General features: G+C 39.9%; 1 protein-coding gene across 13 annotated transcripts in view; it reads right to left on the minus strand.

Annotated features, from left to right (window-relative positions):
• The window catches only part of MCF2 (MCF.2 cell line derived transforming sequence), a 71,208-nt gene that overhangs the window by 30,783 nt on the left and 26,995 nt on the right, over positions 1 to 13,430 (minus strand). For 8 of the 13 annotated variants that reach the window (XR_014239409.1, XM_082376072.1, XM_082376067.1 and 5 more), the window contains 7 exons: positions 13,286 to 13,405; positions 10,796 to 10,987; positions 8,996 to 9,187; positions 7,721 to 7,892; positions 6,164 to 6,211; positions 3,373 to 3,410; positions 585 to 673 (listed from right to left, as the gene is read on the minus strand). Coding sequence is in view for 12 of the 13 variants with exons in the window: in XM_082376072.1 (XP_082232198.1) it covers positions 585 to 673; positions 3,373 to 3,410; positions 6,164 to 6,211; positions 7,721 to 7,892; positions 8,996 to 9,187; positions 10,796 to 10,987; positions 13,286 to 13,405 (851 nt within the window). In the remaining variant the exon portion in view is untranslated. The remainder of the gene's footprint in view (positions 1 to 584; positions 674 to 3,372; positions 3,411 to 6,163; positions 6,212 to 7,720; positions 7,893 to 8,995; positions 9,188 to 10,795; positions 10,988 to 13,285; positions 13,406 to 13,430) is intronic. The other 5 variants (XM_082376069.1, XM_082376076.1, XM_082376073.1 and 2 more) reach the window with 2 other exon arrangements.

Consider the following 13,430-nt stretch of genomic DNA (forward strand, 5'->3'; position numbering starts at 1 on the left):
CTAATTGACATCATATTTAAAATTTATTTCTTCACTCCACAATATAAGTTACCCATTTAATTTAACTTCTATCCTTGGCCTCTTTTAAATTTTTACACTTTTAAGAATTAACATTTAACCATCTTTGACTATATATATAACTTGCTCCAAAATACTGGCTACTTACTCAAAAGTCTGTGATATAAAATTTAAAAGGTGAATATTCATATGTGTAGAATATTAACATAATAATATAAAAGTGAACGAAACAATGATTTTTATTAGCACCTATAAAATCACATTGTATATCTACATAATCCTTTGTAGTTTTTGAAACACTGACCCATTCACTCTCACCTCTTTCATAAAAGAGGAGACTAAGATTCTGAAAAGATCTAGTTAATTTTCAAGTCACATAAACAGAATATAGGTTGGCCAGGCCTAAATCCAGGACTTCTGACACCTTCTCTAGTGTGCTTTTCATCACATCCAGTAGAACCCCATTCTGTGAACTCAAAATTCTAAGCACATTTGCCTTGAACACTGAATCAGAGCCTCCTACTGGTAGATGTATATATGGGTATATGTTAATAAATAAAAGATACTTCTTTAAAACATCCAGGCTATTGCCATTGTCCAAACTGGAGGACTGAGCAGAACTACTCTTCTCCTGACAATCATGCACCGCTTCAATCTGAAATGAAAAGAAACGTGAAATTAGCATCTATGTAGGTATAGTTCTTTTTCATGGAACTCTAGCTCAAGTTAAGTTTTCTTCCTTCTACGTTCTAACTGTATAGATAAACTGAAAAGTAACACTATGAGTATGATTTTTTCAGAAATAACTTTGATATGTACTAGTTAAAAAAATGATTTTAGTTGCCTAAGAGGACAGATTTAAGATATTCATTACCATTTATTTTATATGTTAAGTAATGTTTCATTTCTTTGGCACTTCGGGAAAATGAGGTTAATTCATAAAATGTTGATTGTACTGGGACTTCCCTGGCGGTCCAGTGGCTAAGACTCCGTGTTTCCACTGCAGGGGGCACGGGTTCGATCCCTGGTTGGGGAACTAAGATCCCCCATGCCGGGATTTCCCTGGTGGTGCAGTGGTTAAGAATTCGCCTGCCAATGCAGGGGACACGGGTTCAATCCCTGGTCCGGGAAGATCCCACATGCCGTGGAGCAACTAAGCCCGCATGCCACAGCTACTGAGCCTGCACTCTAGAGCCCGTGAGCCACGACTACTGAGCCCACGTGCTGCAACTACTGAAGCCCACGCGCCTAGAGCCCGTGCTCCACAGCAAGAGAAGCCACTGCAATGAGAAGCCTTCACACCACAACAAAGAGTAGCCCCCGCTCGCCGCAACTAGAGAAAGCCCGCGCGCAGCAATGAAGACCCAATGCAGCCAAAATTTAAAAAAAAAAAAAAAAAGATCCCACATGCCATGCGGCACGGCCCCCCCCCCCACCGCTGCCAAAAAAGTTGATTGTCCAGATAACTAAAGTTTATTCATTGAAGAACCAACATGGCTTTTTAATCTTACTGATTTTTAAAAAATATTTATTTATTTATTTATTTATTTATTTGGTTGCAGCAGGTGGACTCCTCAGTTGTGGCTCGCTGGCTCCTTAGTTGTGGCATGCAAACTCGTAGTTGCAGCATGCATGTGGGATCTAGCTCCCTGACCAGATATCAAACCCGGGCCCCCGGCATTGGGAGCTCAGAGTCTTAGCCACTGCACCACCAGGGAAGTCCCTAACCTTACTGATTTTTTTATGGAAATCTGGATAGCAAATATTACATGAATCCTTGAATCCTTTAACCAAGGACACACAGTATCACTGACCCTTTTCCCAATGACTCAGTGGCATCATCATGAACATGAATGATATGATAAAATCTAATGACACACTCCAAGGCCAACAAGATGTGCAAAACTGTCTACTGTGTCTTGAAATGGCTGTGACCTGTTCATCTTTCTCTGCTCTCTGCCACATGTCAGTGATCTCCTTGATCCTAGACCGCTGCCTTATTCTGCAGACTCCACAGGACTTGGACTGCCCTACTGAGTCGACTGCATGAGATTTGTGATGGTTATTTGCTCTTTGGAAGCATATTCCAGGGATCTTGGCTGTACTGGACAGCTGAGCTTGCAAAAAGCCTAACCCCCAAGTAAATGTAGTGTTACTTCTTAACAGCTACAACCGAAAATGAAGTACAGGCTCTATCAGCTGAAAAGCATCTCCACACGATATGACCTACTTATTACCGATACACGTGGAAAGGAACAAACATTCATTGACTGCTTTCTATATATTGAGCAGGCACTGTCTTAGGTGCTCAACACACCTCATTATATCTAATCCGCACAGCAATTTAGCAAGTGATGGCACACTGATCCCCATCCCCGTCTTACAGATGGGAAAACTGAGGCTCAGAGAGGTTTAGCAACATGGCCAAGGTCACCTAGTAAGTGATGAAACAGAGTCAAGCCCATGGTCAGCCACCATTAACATGCTCCCTCTTTAAAAGGTGTGCTTTGGGACTTCCCTGGTGGCGCAGTAGTTAAGAATCCACCTGCCAATGCAGGGGACACAGATTTGAGCCCTGGTCCGGGAAGATCCCACATTCTACTAAGCAACTAAGCCTGTGTGTCACAACTACTGAGCCCGCATGCCACAACTACTGAAGCCTGCGTGCCTAGAGCCCGTGCTCCGCAACAAGAGAAGCCACCGCAATGAGAAGGCCGCACACCGCAACGAAGAGTAGCCCCCGCTCACCACAACTAGAGAAAGCCCGCGCGCAGCAACGAAGACCCAATGCAGCCAAAAATTAATTAATTAATTAATTAATTATTTTTAAAAAAGAACACACAAAGAAAACGTAGGGTGCTGCAGTTTTGAGGAGGCTACTCTCTGCAGATACCAGAATATCATGGCTAACTGAAAAGGAATCTTAAATCTATCAAGAAATGAATAGATGTCTTTTTTGAGCCCAGGGGATGGTCCATTAGAATCTGTCCTTTGTCCATGTTTCATACTTGCAGGACTGGAATCACTTATGAAAGAAATCTCCTTTTGTAAGAAGATGCAACAATTGTTTAGGTGAATTGAGGTGGGGGCAGGAATGAGAAGCTGGAACTTATGTGAGATGTTCTACAGCAATTATTCTGAACTTGAGCCAAGACCTGAGAAACTGCTCATATATCTGGGGCTATGCCAGTACTGCAATTAGACACAATGCAACAGCAGCTTTTTCTTTTAGATGAAATAGGCTTTCAAATGCACAATATTGGTTTAGTGAATGAAAAAATATGGTTTTAGCCCCTATCCCAATTCTGCAACTACAGCAATAAGGCCAATTTTGAATTAATTAATGATATTTACTTTTATGTTGCTCTGATTTTGTCTCCAAGTCTTCCTCCCTGGTAGAGAAATATGAAAGAAGAATTTCAAATGAGAATTAAAATCAACACTTTTCATAAAAATACGTGCATGTGTGTTAGAGAGACATTAATGTTCCATCATGTTTATATTAGTATTTTTAAATCACACTATACATAACAGATGATTAGTTAGACTTATCTATATGATTTCAACTTCTTACAGAGCATGATCTTGCTATGTATTCACCCATTCTCTCATTCATCAAACATTTGCTGGATTGCCGAGCAAGCACGAAGCTAGGTGTTAGTACCCATGATTATTTGCAGGTTTAGTGTTCATTCTGATAACATAAGCATTTAATCAGATCGTAGCTCACTGATTAACTGAATCAAAAAGAATTTCGGAAAAAAATCTCAATTTAACTAACAATTATAGCCTCTGACATTTATTTGGCACTTACTACATGCCAGGCACTATTCTAAGCCCTACATGTGCATTTTCTTTTTTAACCCTCAAATCGACCCTAAGCGATAAGTACTACTTCTATCCCCATTTTATAGGTAACTAAGCTTAATATCTTGTCCAAGAAGCAGAAGTGGTACCCAAATCCATGTAGTCTACTATCAGAATCCGTGTTTCTAACCACTATATAAAACAACATTTCTGAAGCACATTAAAATGCTAAAAGAAAACCAAATAAAACAAAAAAAATACTTTATCAAAATTCCAAGCTTTCATCTTTCTGTTCTTCCTACGTAATCTTTCTTTTTCTTTCTGTTTAATCTTTCTGTTTTGTTTACAAAGGGTGAGCCCCTGTATTATTAAGAAAGGAGTCCAGACGTTCCTCCACAGCCCAGGGCATGGTCCAGTCAAAGACTAGGCCGTTTAGCCTCCTAATTCTCAGGGCTGCTGGAAGGAATAGACATTTTGTCCTTTCCTCCTCGGTGGGAGCCATTACAAGGCCCACTCAGGGAAAGACTCTGTTGTTAAGTTCTCTAAATCTTATCCTTCACTTTCATTTACTTAAAAATATATTCTAAATGGGAATATTTACCTTTACACGATATATGTGTAAATAGATAAATATAAATTAGACTTAGTGGCAATTACCATATAAAATCAATTTCTCAATAAATACTGATACCCATCACCTTAAAGAAACTTGATACACAGACATCCAAAGATACTTATAAAGGAAACTTAGGGAGCTTTACTTATTAGTTTTACTAATTAATTCTTTGCAAATACTTTAAGAGGTGAAAAAGGAATATATACACAACTTATGAAGAATGCATCTTTTTCTGAAAAGCAAGGTAGATGTATTCATTCTTTTAACAATATGACTATATATATATATAATTCTTAAGCACCTATACTCTCTGCTAAGCTTTGTGTCTGGTGCTGGGCATACAAACGTGAACTGCACACAGTCCCTGCTCTTACAGAGCTTATAGTCTAGCAAGAGAGACAGGAAACAGGCAATGACGCTAAAGCTGAGAAGAAATGAAGAGGGGCTTGTTATGCCATAGCATGAACACCTGACCGAACTGGGGTGCAGGGGAGGGAGAGGCAGGAAGGAAAATCTTACCTGAAGGAAGAGGCCTAGAGATAGGAAATCTGATGGCGGAGTAGGAGAGAACAGTAGGTGTAAAGTCCAAAAGGCAAGACAACTAGGGGCATTTAAGAAAAGAAAGTGGGAAACAGGGAGACTGCTGTAGTTGCCAAGGCAACAGATGGTTGTTAGGCTGGATTCCGGAAGTGGCAGTGAGGGCTAGCAGGGCAGATGGAAACAAGTGGATTTTTTGGACTGATTAGAGGTCGGGAATGAGTGAGAAAGGGGAGCAGGAGAAATGGCATCAGTTTTGGGGTACGCTGAGACTGAGCTGCCGATAGGAAATTCAAGGAGGCAAATTGGAAACGCAGACTCTGAAGTTTAGGAGAAAGATCTAGACTAGAGCTACAGATCTGGGAGCTCAAACCACATTTGACCCCTCGCACACAATGTTCTCCCATAACTTCCCTCTGTATGAAATGTTAATTCAGCAAATAGTTACTACATCTTGCTAGGTGCCAGGCACTGTGTTAGATACAAGATTCTATTTGATGCAAATTAATGAAAATAAACAAACAAAAACAACAAAAAAACAGTTTGACTTATTTTATAAAAAATTAACACTTATGCCTTGATTTGACCAAATCTTTTTTTTACCAAATCGTATATATTTGGCTTAGCAATTAAAAGTCTTGAAGAATTATTTGTAACTGATTGTTAGAATCCCCACTACTCACAGACCAATTAGGTAAAATGAACAGTGTTTGTAGCATAAATAATGCTCTGATTTAATTTAGAAACCATGATGGATAACAGATAAAATCATTTATCCATCCATGTCATTTATTCAGTAAGCTGCTTTCTTCCTTATAAATACATTAGGCAGTTCTAAACAGAGGCAAATTCAAGCTACTCCCAACAAATAGTTTTATTCTGGGTGACAGAGAGTCTCTACAATGAAAGCAAGCTTGATTTATTTTAACATGGCCAATTGTTTTTCCTGTTTTCGTCTTATGAGTGGTCATTTGATGAAAGGGAATAATCTACTTTTTATATAGTTATTTTCCAAGGTAAGTTTAGTATTGAGAGAATAATGGATGCTTATTATGAAAAAAAGGAGAAAGTTAATCCTAGGCAGAATGCAAGAATGAATTGCTGCTGGTTTTAGATGCCAAACTGGTTTTTCACACGTACACAAACTCAGAAAATGTACTGATGAAAAGTAATAAAGATGGGTACCTTTTGAAAAAAGTTTACATGCTTGAAAGAAAGAGTATCCAACTCCCACTGCAGAAAGAAAGTGTAATGCCATTAAATAAGAATATCAGAAAGAAAAAAAATGAAACAACACAAAACAAAATGTACTTTTAGTGACTAAGGCCTTGAGTGGGCCTTGGGCAGTCTTTTCAGAGCCCTGTTCCTCAACCCGAGGCATGCCGCTTTCGGAACGCCTTCAGAGCAGTTGAGCTTTTAGAAGACCATAAAGCAAGAGGCCTTAGTCATGAGGGAAAGAATAGTCTAGTTTACTGAGTATTTTTTTATATTCTACAATTTTTTCCCACTTTGTCTTCACAACAACACTTTGAAATCAGTAGGTATTATTGTTCCTATTTTACAGACAAGGAAACCAAGGCAAAACCAACAAAGGAGGTTAAGTGAACTGCCCAAGGTCACATAACCCATGAATGGAGCCAGAAATCTGAGCTCTGTCTCCTGCTTAGGAATATCAACCTATTCTATTTTTATTCTCATAGCTGTTGGTTTTTATCCCCTATTGGTTGTTTGTTCTTTTTATTCTTTTTCCCAGTATCTTCTTAGTATAATTTATTTATGGCATTGTTCATGGTTTTACTTGTGAGTATATTTTTATATTTAATAACTGTTAACTATATAACTTTTATCATCTTAGCGTAGCTATCTGCCTTCATCACCTCGTTTTAATCTGATCCATGCTGGGGCTGAGCTGGATTTTTATATTCATTATGCCTGGCTCAGGCTTTCTCTGATTTTCAAAGCAGTTCCCATCATTAATGAAGTCTCTGATTCTCTCAGATCAAAGAGACCGAATTGAGTCCCATGTTCACCCACTCAACTAACTTAGGGCCCCAAAGGCCAAATTTCTTTCCCCTAAGAGGCCCCAGAGGCAGCTCAAGAAAAACCTTGGGGCAATAGTCATCTTATTTCCAAAGTAGCTCAACACCACAGTGAGGATAATTCTTTTATCCCATAGAACGTAGAAAACAGAAATGGATATTACATGTTTAACACTAGTCTACAAAGATTAAAGTGAGTAAATGAGCTTTGTAACAGTTAATTACCAGTGAAACTATTCAATTTACCTGTGCCTATTTAGAAAAGGCGATTCATTCAATTACCTATCTATCTACCTTATCATTCACTTACTAGAAGCTTATAAGAACCAAGTAATAGTTTATCCCAAGAAGTGGTAAATGCATGCGTGTATATACCAGTTTCATATGCTTTCCTCCACCTGCTGAAGAAAAGGGTGAGTTTGATGCTAGTATAATGTTCATATTCATTGCAAGACTGGGCAATTCCGTCCAGATGTTTATCATCCTGTACTATACTATACTACTACTATGTTTAATTATTGTACGATAATCTCTATCACAACTCCTGCCTTGTGCAATATAATTTGTACATGACCAAGGACGCTAAAAATAAAATTTCAGTTTCTCGGGACTGAAGAATAAGTTCAGTATTTACATCAAGAGTAACAAAGTAAACAATAGCAGGGAAAGAAGAGATAGAAAAGGGGAATGTAAGATACTCTACCTTGTTTAGGTGAAAAAAATGGTTCTCTAGATCTGATCAAACTGTCAGAAGCAGGTACTACAAATGGAATTGGCCTCACATGCTTATCAGTCAGGTTTCTGAAACCGGCTTGTTGGTTCTCAAATATACTTCGGATGTTTTCAAGCTTGAGTTGTATGGTCTGCATTTGAGCCTGCAGGTTGCATAAGAGTTCTATGAAATAGTTTCTGAAATGGGGGTCATTACAAATCCTATTACATTTCTCAGACTCAGATAAAAAATTAATATAGAGTTTAATATATAACTAGAAGAAATTTAGGAAAGTAATGGGAAACAGATTAATGCATTATTTCACATGGTTATAAAACCAGAAGGTCTCAGCCAAAACAACTTGAAGAAGAAATTTATCAAGCAATCATGAAATAGGTCACTGCATAAAGTGATTTACCCTTCATTGGCTGAAAGGGGATCAAGGCCTGAAAAGAAGGCGTGTTTAGTACGAGAAAGCCACCAAGTTAAGCGTTATCACGGTAGTTTGTTATATTTTAGCCTGCAGGACATTCTATAGTTCACCATGTTGTAAAAGGCTCCTCAGAGCCACTGATGATTTGAGGCAGCTAGAGAATCACTTGGTTATCGCCATGTTTCTGATCTTCTGGGGCATTCCCCTCAGATCTGCAGCTAAGAATGGATTTAGATACTGCTCCAAACTTAAGAGTCAATGAGACATTTTAGCAGCAAATAGCATCACAAATGCTCTTATCCACAATGTGGAGACAGGGCTTCATGGCAGCTGCAACAGGGTGGTGCTGAACTAACCTATAGCTCTCTCCCCCTGCCAACACCAGCCTCCGCTGCTCCCCGTTCCCCAAGAAGACCCAGATCCTTCCCTCATCTCTTCATCCTCAAACTGAGTAGGAAAGCCAGATCTGTGTCCCCAGAGCAACTGCTGGTGGTCACTGCAGCACAAAGGAAAGATGTTTTGGGTAGAGTGTTCTTGATATGGGTTTCCTTTGGCCCTATGGCCAAAAAAAATAAATAAATAAACAATAAATTAAAAAATTAAAAATACTGCAGTCAGAGCTCAGAAAGGAAATTACTCTTCATTATAAGGCAAACATAAGCCTTTGGATTCTTTGACGCCTAACAGTGGCTCTGATATAACCCCTAATCCTTAAGAGAACTGTGTAATTGCAATGTGATATAAAGTTACCTGTGAAGCAGTAAAACTCTTATCAACACTAATGCAATTATAGTTTTTTAAAGTTTGTTTACTTGCCCCCAAAAGCCTCTTACCTTGAGTTCAGGGGATAAAATCACATCAAATTCATACTGCAGGGTTTCAGGATCATAATTTATAAAGGGTAGAGCCATTTCAAGAAAATTTTCGATGTCTTGGAGGGCTTTCTGAGCATCTTTTTTAGAATGAAACTTATTTATTTCTTGATTAGCCAGAAGGCACTCTCCTTCATCACAGCACTGGCGAGCCTGGTGAACAAATCACACACATGCACAAACCATGAATGAACAAAGAAGAAATATGTTTGTCCCTTAGGAGAGTGTTTATCAGCTCTGGCTTCTGTGAATCAGAGTTGTTTTCAGAGCTGTTAAAAAAAAAAGATATCTGGTTTCTACCCCCAGAAATTCTGATTCAGTAGCTCTGGGCTGTAAGCCAGGCATTTATATTTTTACAGCATTCCACAGGTACTTCTTTTATTTATTTATTTATTTGTTTGTTTATTTTTAGCTGTGTTGTCTTCGTTGCTGTGCGCGGGCTTTCTCTAGCTGCGGCGAGCGGGGGCTGCTCTTTTTTGTTACGGTGCGTGGGCTTCTCATTGCAGTGACTTCTCTTGTTGCACAGCACGGCCTCTAGGCGCGTGGGCTTCAGTAGCTGTGGCATGCGGGCTCAGTAGTTGTGGTGCACAGGCTTAGTTGCTCCGCTGCATGTGGGATCTTCCCGGACCAGGGCTCGAACCCTTGTCCCCTGCGGGCTCGAACCCGTGTCCCCTGCATTGGCAGGTGGATTCTTAACCACTGCACCACCAGGGAGGTCCCTTCTTTTTTTTTAATTGAAGTATAGTTGATTTACAATGTTGTGTTAATTTCTGCTGTACAGCAAAGTGATTCAGTTATACATATACATACATTCTTTTTCATATTCTTTTCCATTATGGTTTATTACAGGATACTGAATATAGTTCCGTGTGCTATACAGTAGGGCCTTGTTGTTTATCCATCCTATATGTAATAGTTTGCATCTGCTAATCTGAAACTTCCACTCCATCCCTCCCTCACCCCCCCCTCCGCCTTGGCAACCACAAGTCTCTGTCTCCACAGGTATTTCTGACACACAGCCAAGTTTGGGAAGTGCTGCACTCATTTCATAATGAGGAATTCATTCTGCAGCAGGTGTCTGACCATTCTCTCAACACCAGCACTTCAGCTGCACGCTATTTTCCCAAAATCAATAATTGAAATATGAAACTCCTTGCAAAATATCAAGTGTAATATAAATGCATAATGATTGCCAAGGACAAGGATAAAAGTTTCCTTGCCAGAGAAGGAGATGTACAGATTAGAATGCTCACATTCAGATCCGATGCCTATAAGTGATACCCCTATTTTACATTCCACTGCCACGATCACAACTTCTCTTCACCGCCTAATCATCAAAGGGGTCAGACCCACAAGCCATGGAGGAATAGTTTTCAATCACTGTTTGTTATTGCTGTAACTATGAAATGCGGAATGAGTGTCAGGCTTTAGCAAAATGCCCCCAGGGCTTTTTTAAGTGTTCTGATTGCAAACTATCGCCAGGGCAGAGGCTACAGAGATGGACCGAAAATACAGAGGAAGCCACTGCCACCACCATGTCAATATTCAGAACAGAGGCCAAAATTCGTACAATACTGGACCTGCTCTGAATATTGCAAAGTAGACAGATTAAACAAGGATAATCAAACTCAGTCCTTCAGACTTCTTATAAATTTAATTCCAAAGCTATACCAGACCTTAGCCCCATAGCCTCTGAGAAGGACCCAGGAAAAAAAAAAAGTATCTTCTCTTTCAGAAATGCACCATGTCCCATGACACTACCTGCTGGAGGATTTTATGCATTTTAAAGGTCCTGCTGAGCTGTATCCGTTTGGTTTTGATCTCATTCACCAAAATATCAGAAAGGTAACGTAGCTCATTGCACCTCTGGCAGATCAAATCCAGGGCGTAATGGTGATTTGCTGCGAGCCTGTGTCCATGTAGTATCACGAACTGGGCCTTTGCTAACAGGTCCTGATTTTAAGAAAGAAGGGAAACAAAAACTGCATGATCTCTGTGTGAATAGAGGGGGAGAAAAGAATGTAATTAAACAAGCATAATTGGTTGAACCAGAGACAGATATTGCCAAATATACAGTTTGTTGTCATACTTCTGCTGGCTGCAAAAAAAGCCTCCAGTCAGTCACTAGTTATGGCAGTGATGTCATCAGAAGCTCATGCACTTCTGGTCACAGAAACAGAAAATTAACCAGCCTGCCCAGAATGTGGATTAGATTTGTTCCTCCTGGTATGTACAGATATAAACTTTTTAAAAAAAAATTATTAGCACCTTTAATTATTATTTATTTTATTTATTTATTTTTTTGGCTGTGTTGGGTCTTCGTTTCTGTGCGAGGGCTTTCTCTAGTTGTGGCAAGCGGGGGCCACTCTTCATCGCGGTGCGCGGGCCTCTCACTACCATGGCCTCTCTTGTTGCAGAGCACAGGCTCCAGACGCGCAGGCTCAGTAATTGTGGCTCACGGGCCCAGTTGCTCCGCGGCATGTGGGATCTTCCCAGACCAGGGCTCGAACCCGTGTCCCCTGCATTGGCAGGCAGATTCTCAACCACTGCGCCACCAGGGAAGCCCCTATGTACAGATTTAGAACAGAACCGCATATATCAAATGAGGTACACAAAAGCCAAGTGAAAGCTAAGGGATTTCATATCACTTCAGTCTTGGAAATCCCATTCGGTCTAGTCGGCATCTACCTGAGTACTTTACACACATGAAGTGACTGTCACAGGGTTTCCCTGTCAAAGGGATCTCAGCAGCCTAGCCTCTACTCTATCAACTACTGACCGCCCCCCAACCCCACCCAGTATAGTGCAAGATGGAAAAGTTCTGGAGATCTGTTATACAACAACGTGAATACACTCAGTGAACTGTACACTTCAAAATGGTGAAGATGGTAAATTTTATGTCGTGTGTCTTTTACCACAATTAAAACTAAAAATTATTCAAAACAAAACAAAACAAAATGAAAACAAACAAAACAAAACCAAACAAAAAATTCAAAGCTCCCTAGTTTGCAAGCCAGTTAGCCTTCTCTTTCTCCTATACCATAAAGATTTGTAAGTTGCCCCATGATCACAAAGATCTCCAAGCACAATTTCAGAACTGGGCACCACAACTGCTGCCTCTCAATTTTGGTTTTTAGATGCTTGTGGTACACCCATAAATCTATTTGTTTGCTGAGAACACACCTTAAAAACAATGGCCTTGCTCTCACATACGAGACAGGAGAGCAAAGCTAGAATGTGCTGAGTATTAAAGCCATGAGTCCAAGCTTTAAGATCAGCAGAACAATGATAGCTGGCTCTTGTGGGTACTTACCATATATCCATATATCCCAGGTACTGTGCTAAGTGTTTTTTGTTTTGTTTTTTTAATAAATTTATTTATTTTATTTATTTATTTTTGGCTGTGTTGGGTCTTTGTTGCTGCGCACGGGGCTTTCTCTAGCTCCAGTGAGCGGGGGCTACTCTTCGTTGCGGTGCGTGGGCTTCTCATTGTGGTGGCTTCTCTCGTTGTGGAGCACGGGCTCTAGGCGCGCGGGCTTCAGTAGTTGCAGCGCGTGGGCTCAGTAGTCGTGGCTCGTGGGCTCTAGAGCACAGGCTCAGTAGTTGTGGCGCATGGGCTTAGTTGTTCCGCGGCATGTGGGATCTTCCCGGACCAGGGATCGAACCCGTGTCCCCTGCATTGGCAGGCGGATTCTCAACCACTGCACCACCAGGGAAGCCCTGTGCTAAGTGTTTTATCTACAGCATCTAAATAAATCCTCACAATCACTCTGAGAAGTAGGTCATCACATCCCCAATGTATAGATGAGGACACTGAGGCTTAGAAAACTTAAATCGACTTACCCAAGGTCACACAACTGGTAAGGCTAAGTAGATCTATCTGTATGAATCTATGTTTGGTTCAATTGCATATATCAAATGATGGTTATTTAAGGAATTATGTTGTTATGTTCCATCATTTTCAAATACCAAATAGCATTCTTGATAGACATTTCTCTAGCTTCTTCAAAATGATTTATGCTCTTGTTCCTATTGGTGGGCCTGAAACAGTTACAACTACATAACATAACTGCAGAGTCAACTCAGGCCCACATTGAACAAAACAGAATACAGACCAATATTACTGAACCAATTATACAGATTGTTGCTATGAGAGATTAATCATAATAAGGGTTTATATTACTAAAAAAAGCATCAAAATGTGACTATTATACTCCATAAATATAGAGAACATCTAAAATGTAATCTTACCTGAGAATTTTCATCTAAGTTTTCCAACTTTTTAATTTTTTGTTTTACTTGAGCTATATTCCCTGTTACATCTGCCAACTCTGCTTGTTGGTTTAAAAGAAGTTCAGCTTCACTCACGAGCTAAAAATAAGGGGGAGAAAAAGTC

Source organism: Balaenoptera borealis (assembly GCF_965194805.1).
Source record: "Balaenoptera borealis genome assembly, chromosome: X".
Taxonomy (NCBI): Eukaryota; Metazoa; Chordata; class Mammalia; order Artiodactyla; family Balaenopteridae; genus Balaenoptera; species Balaenoptera borealis.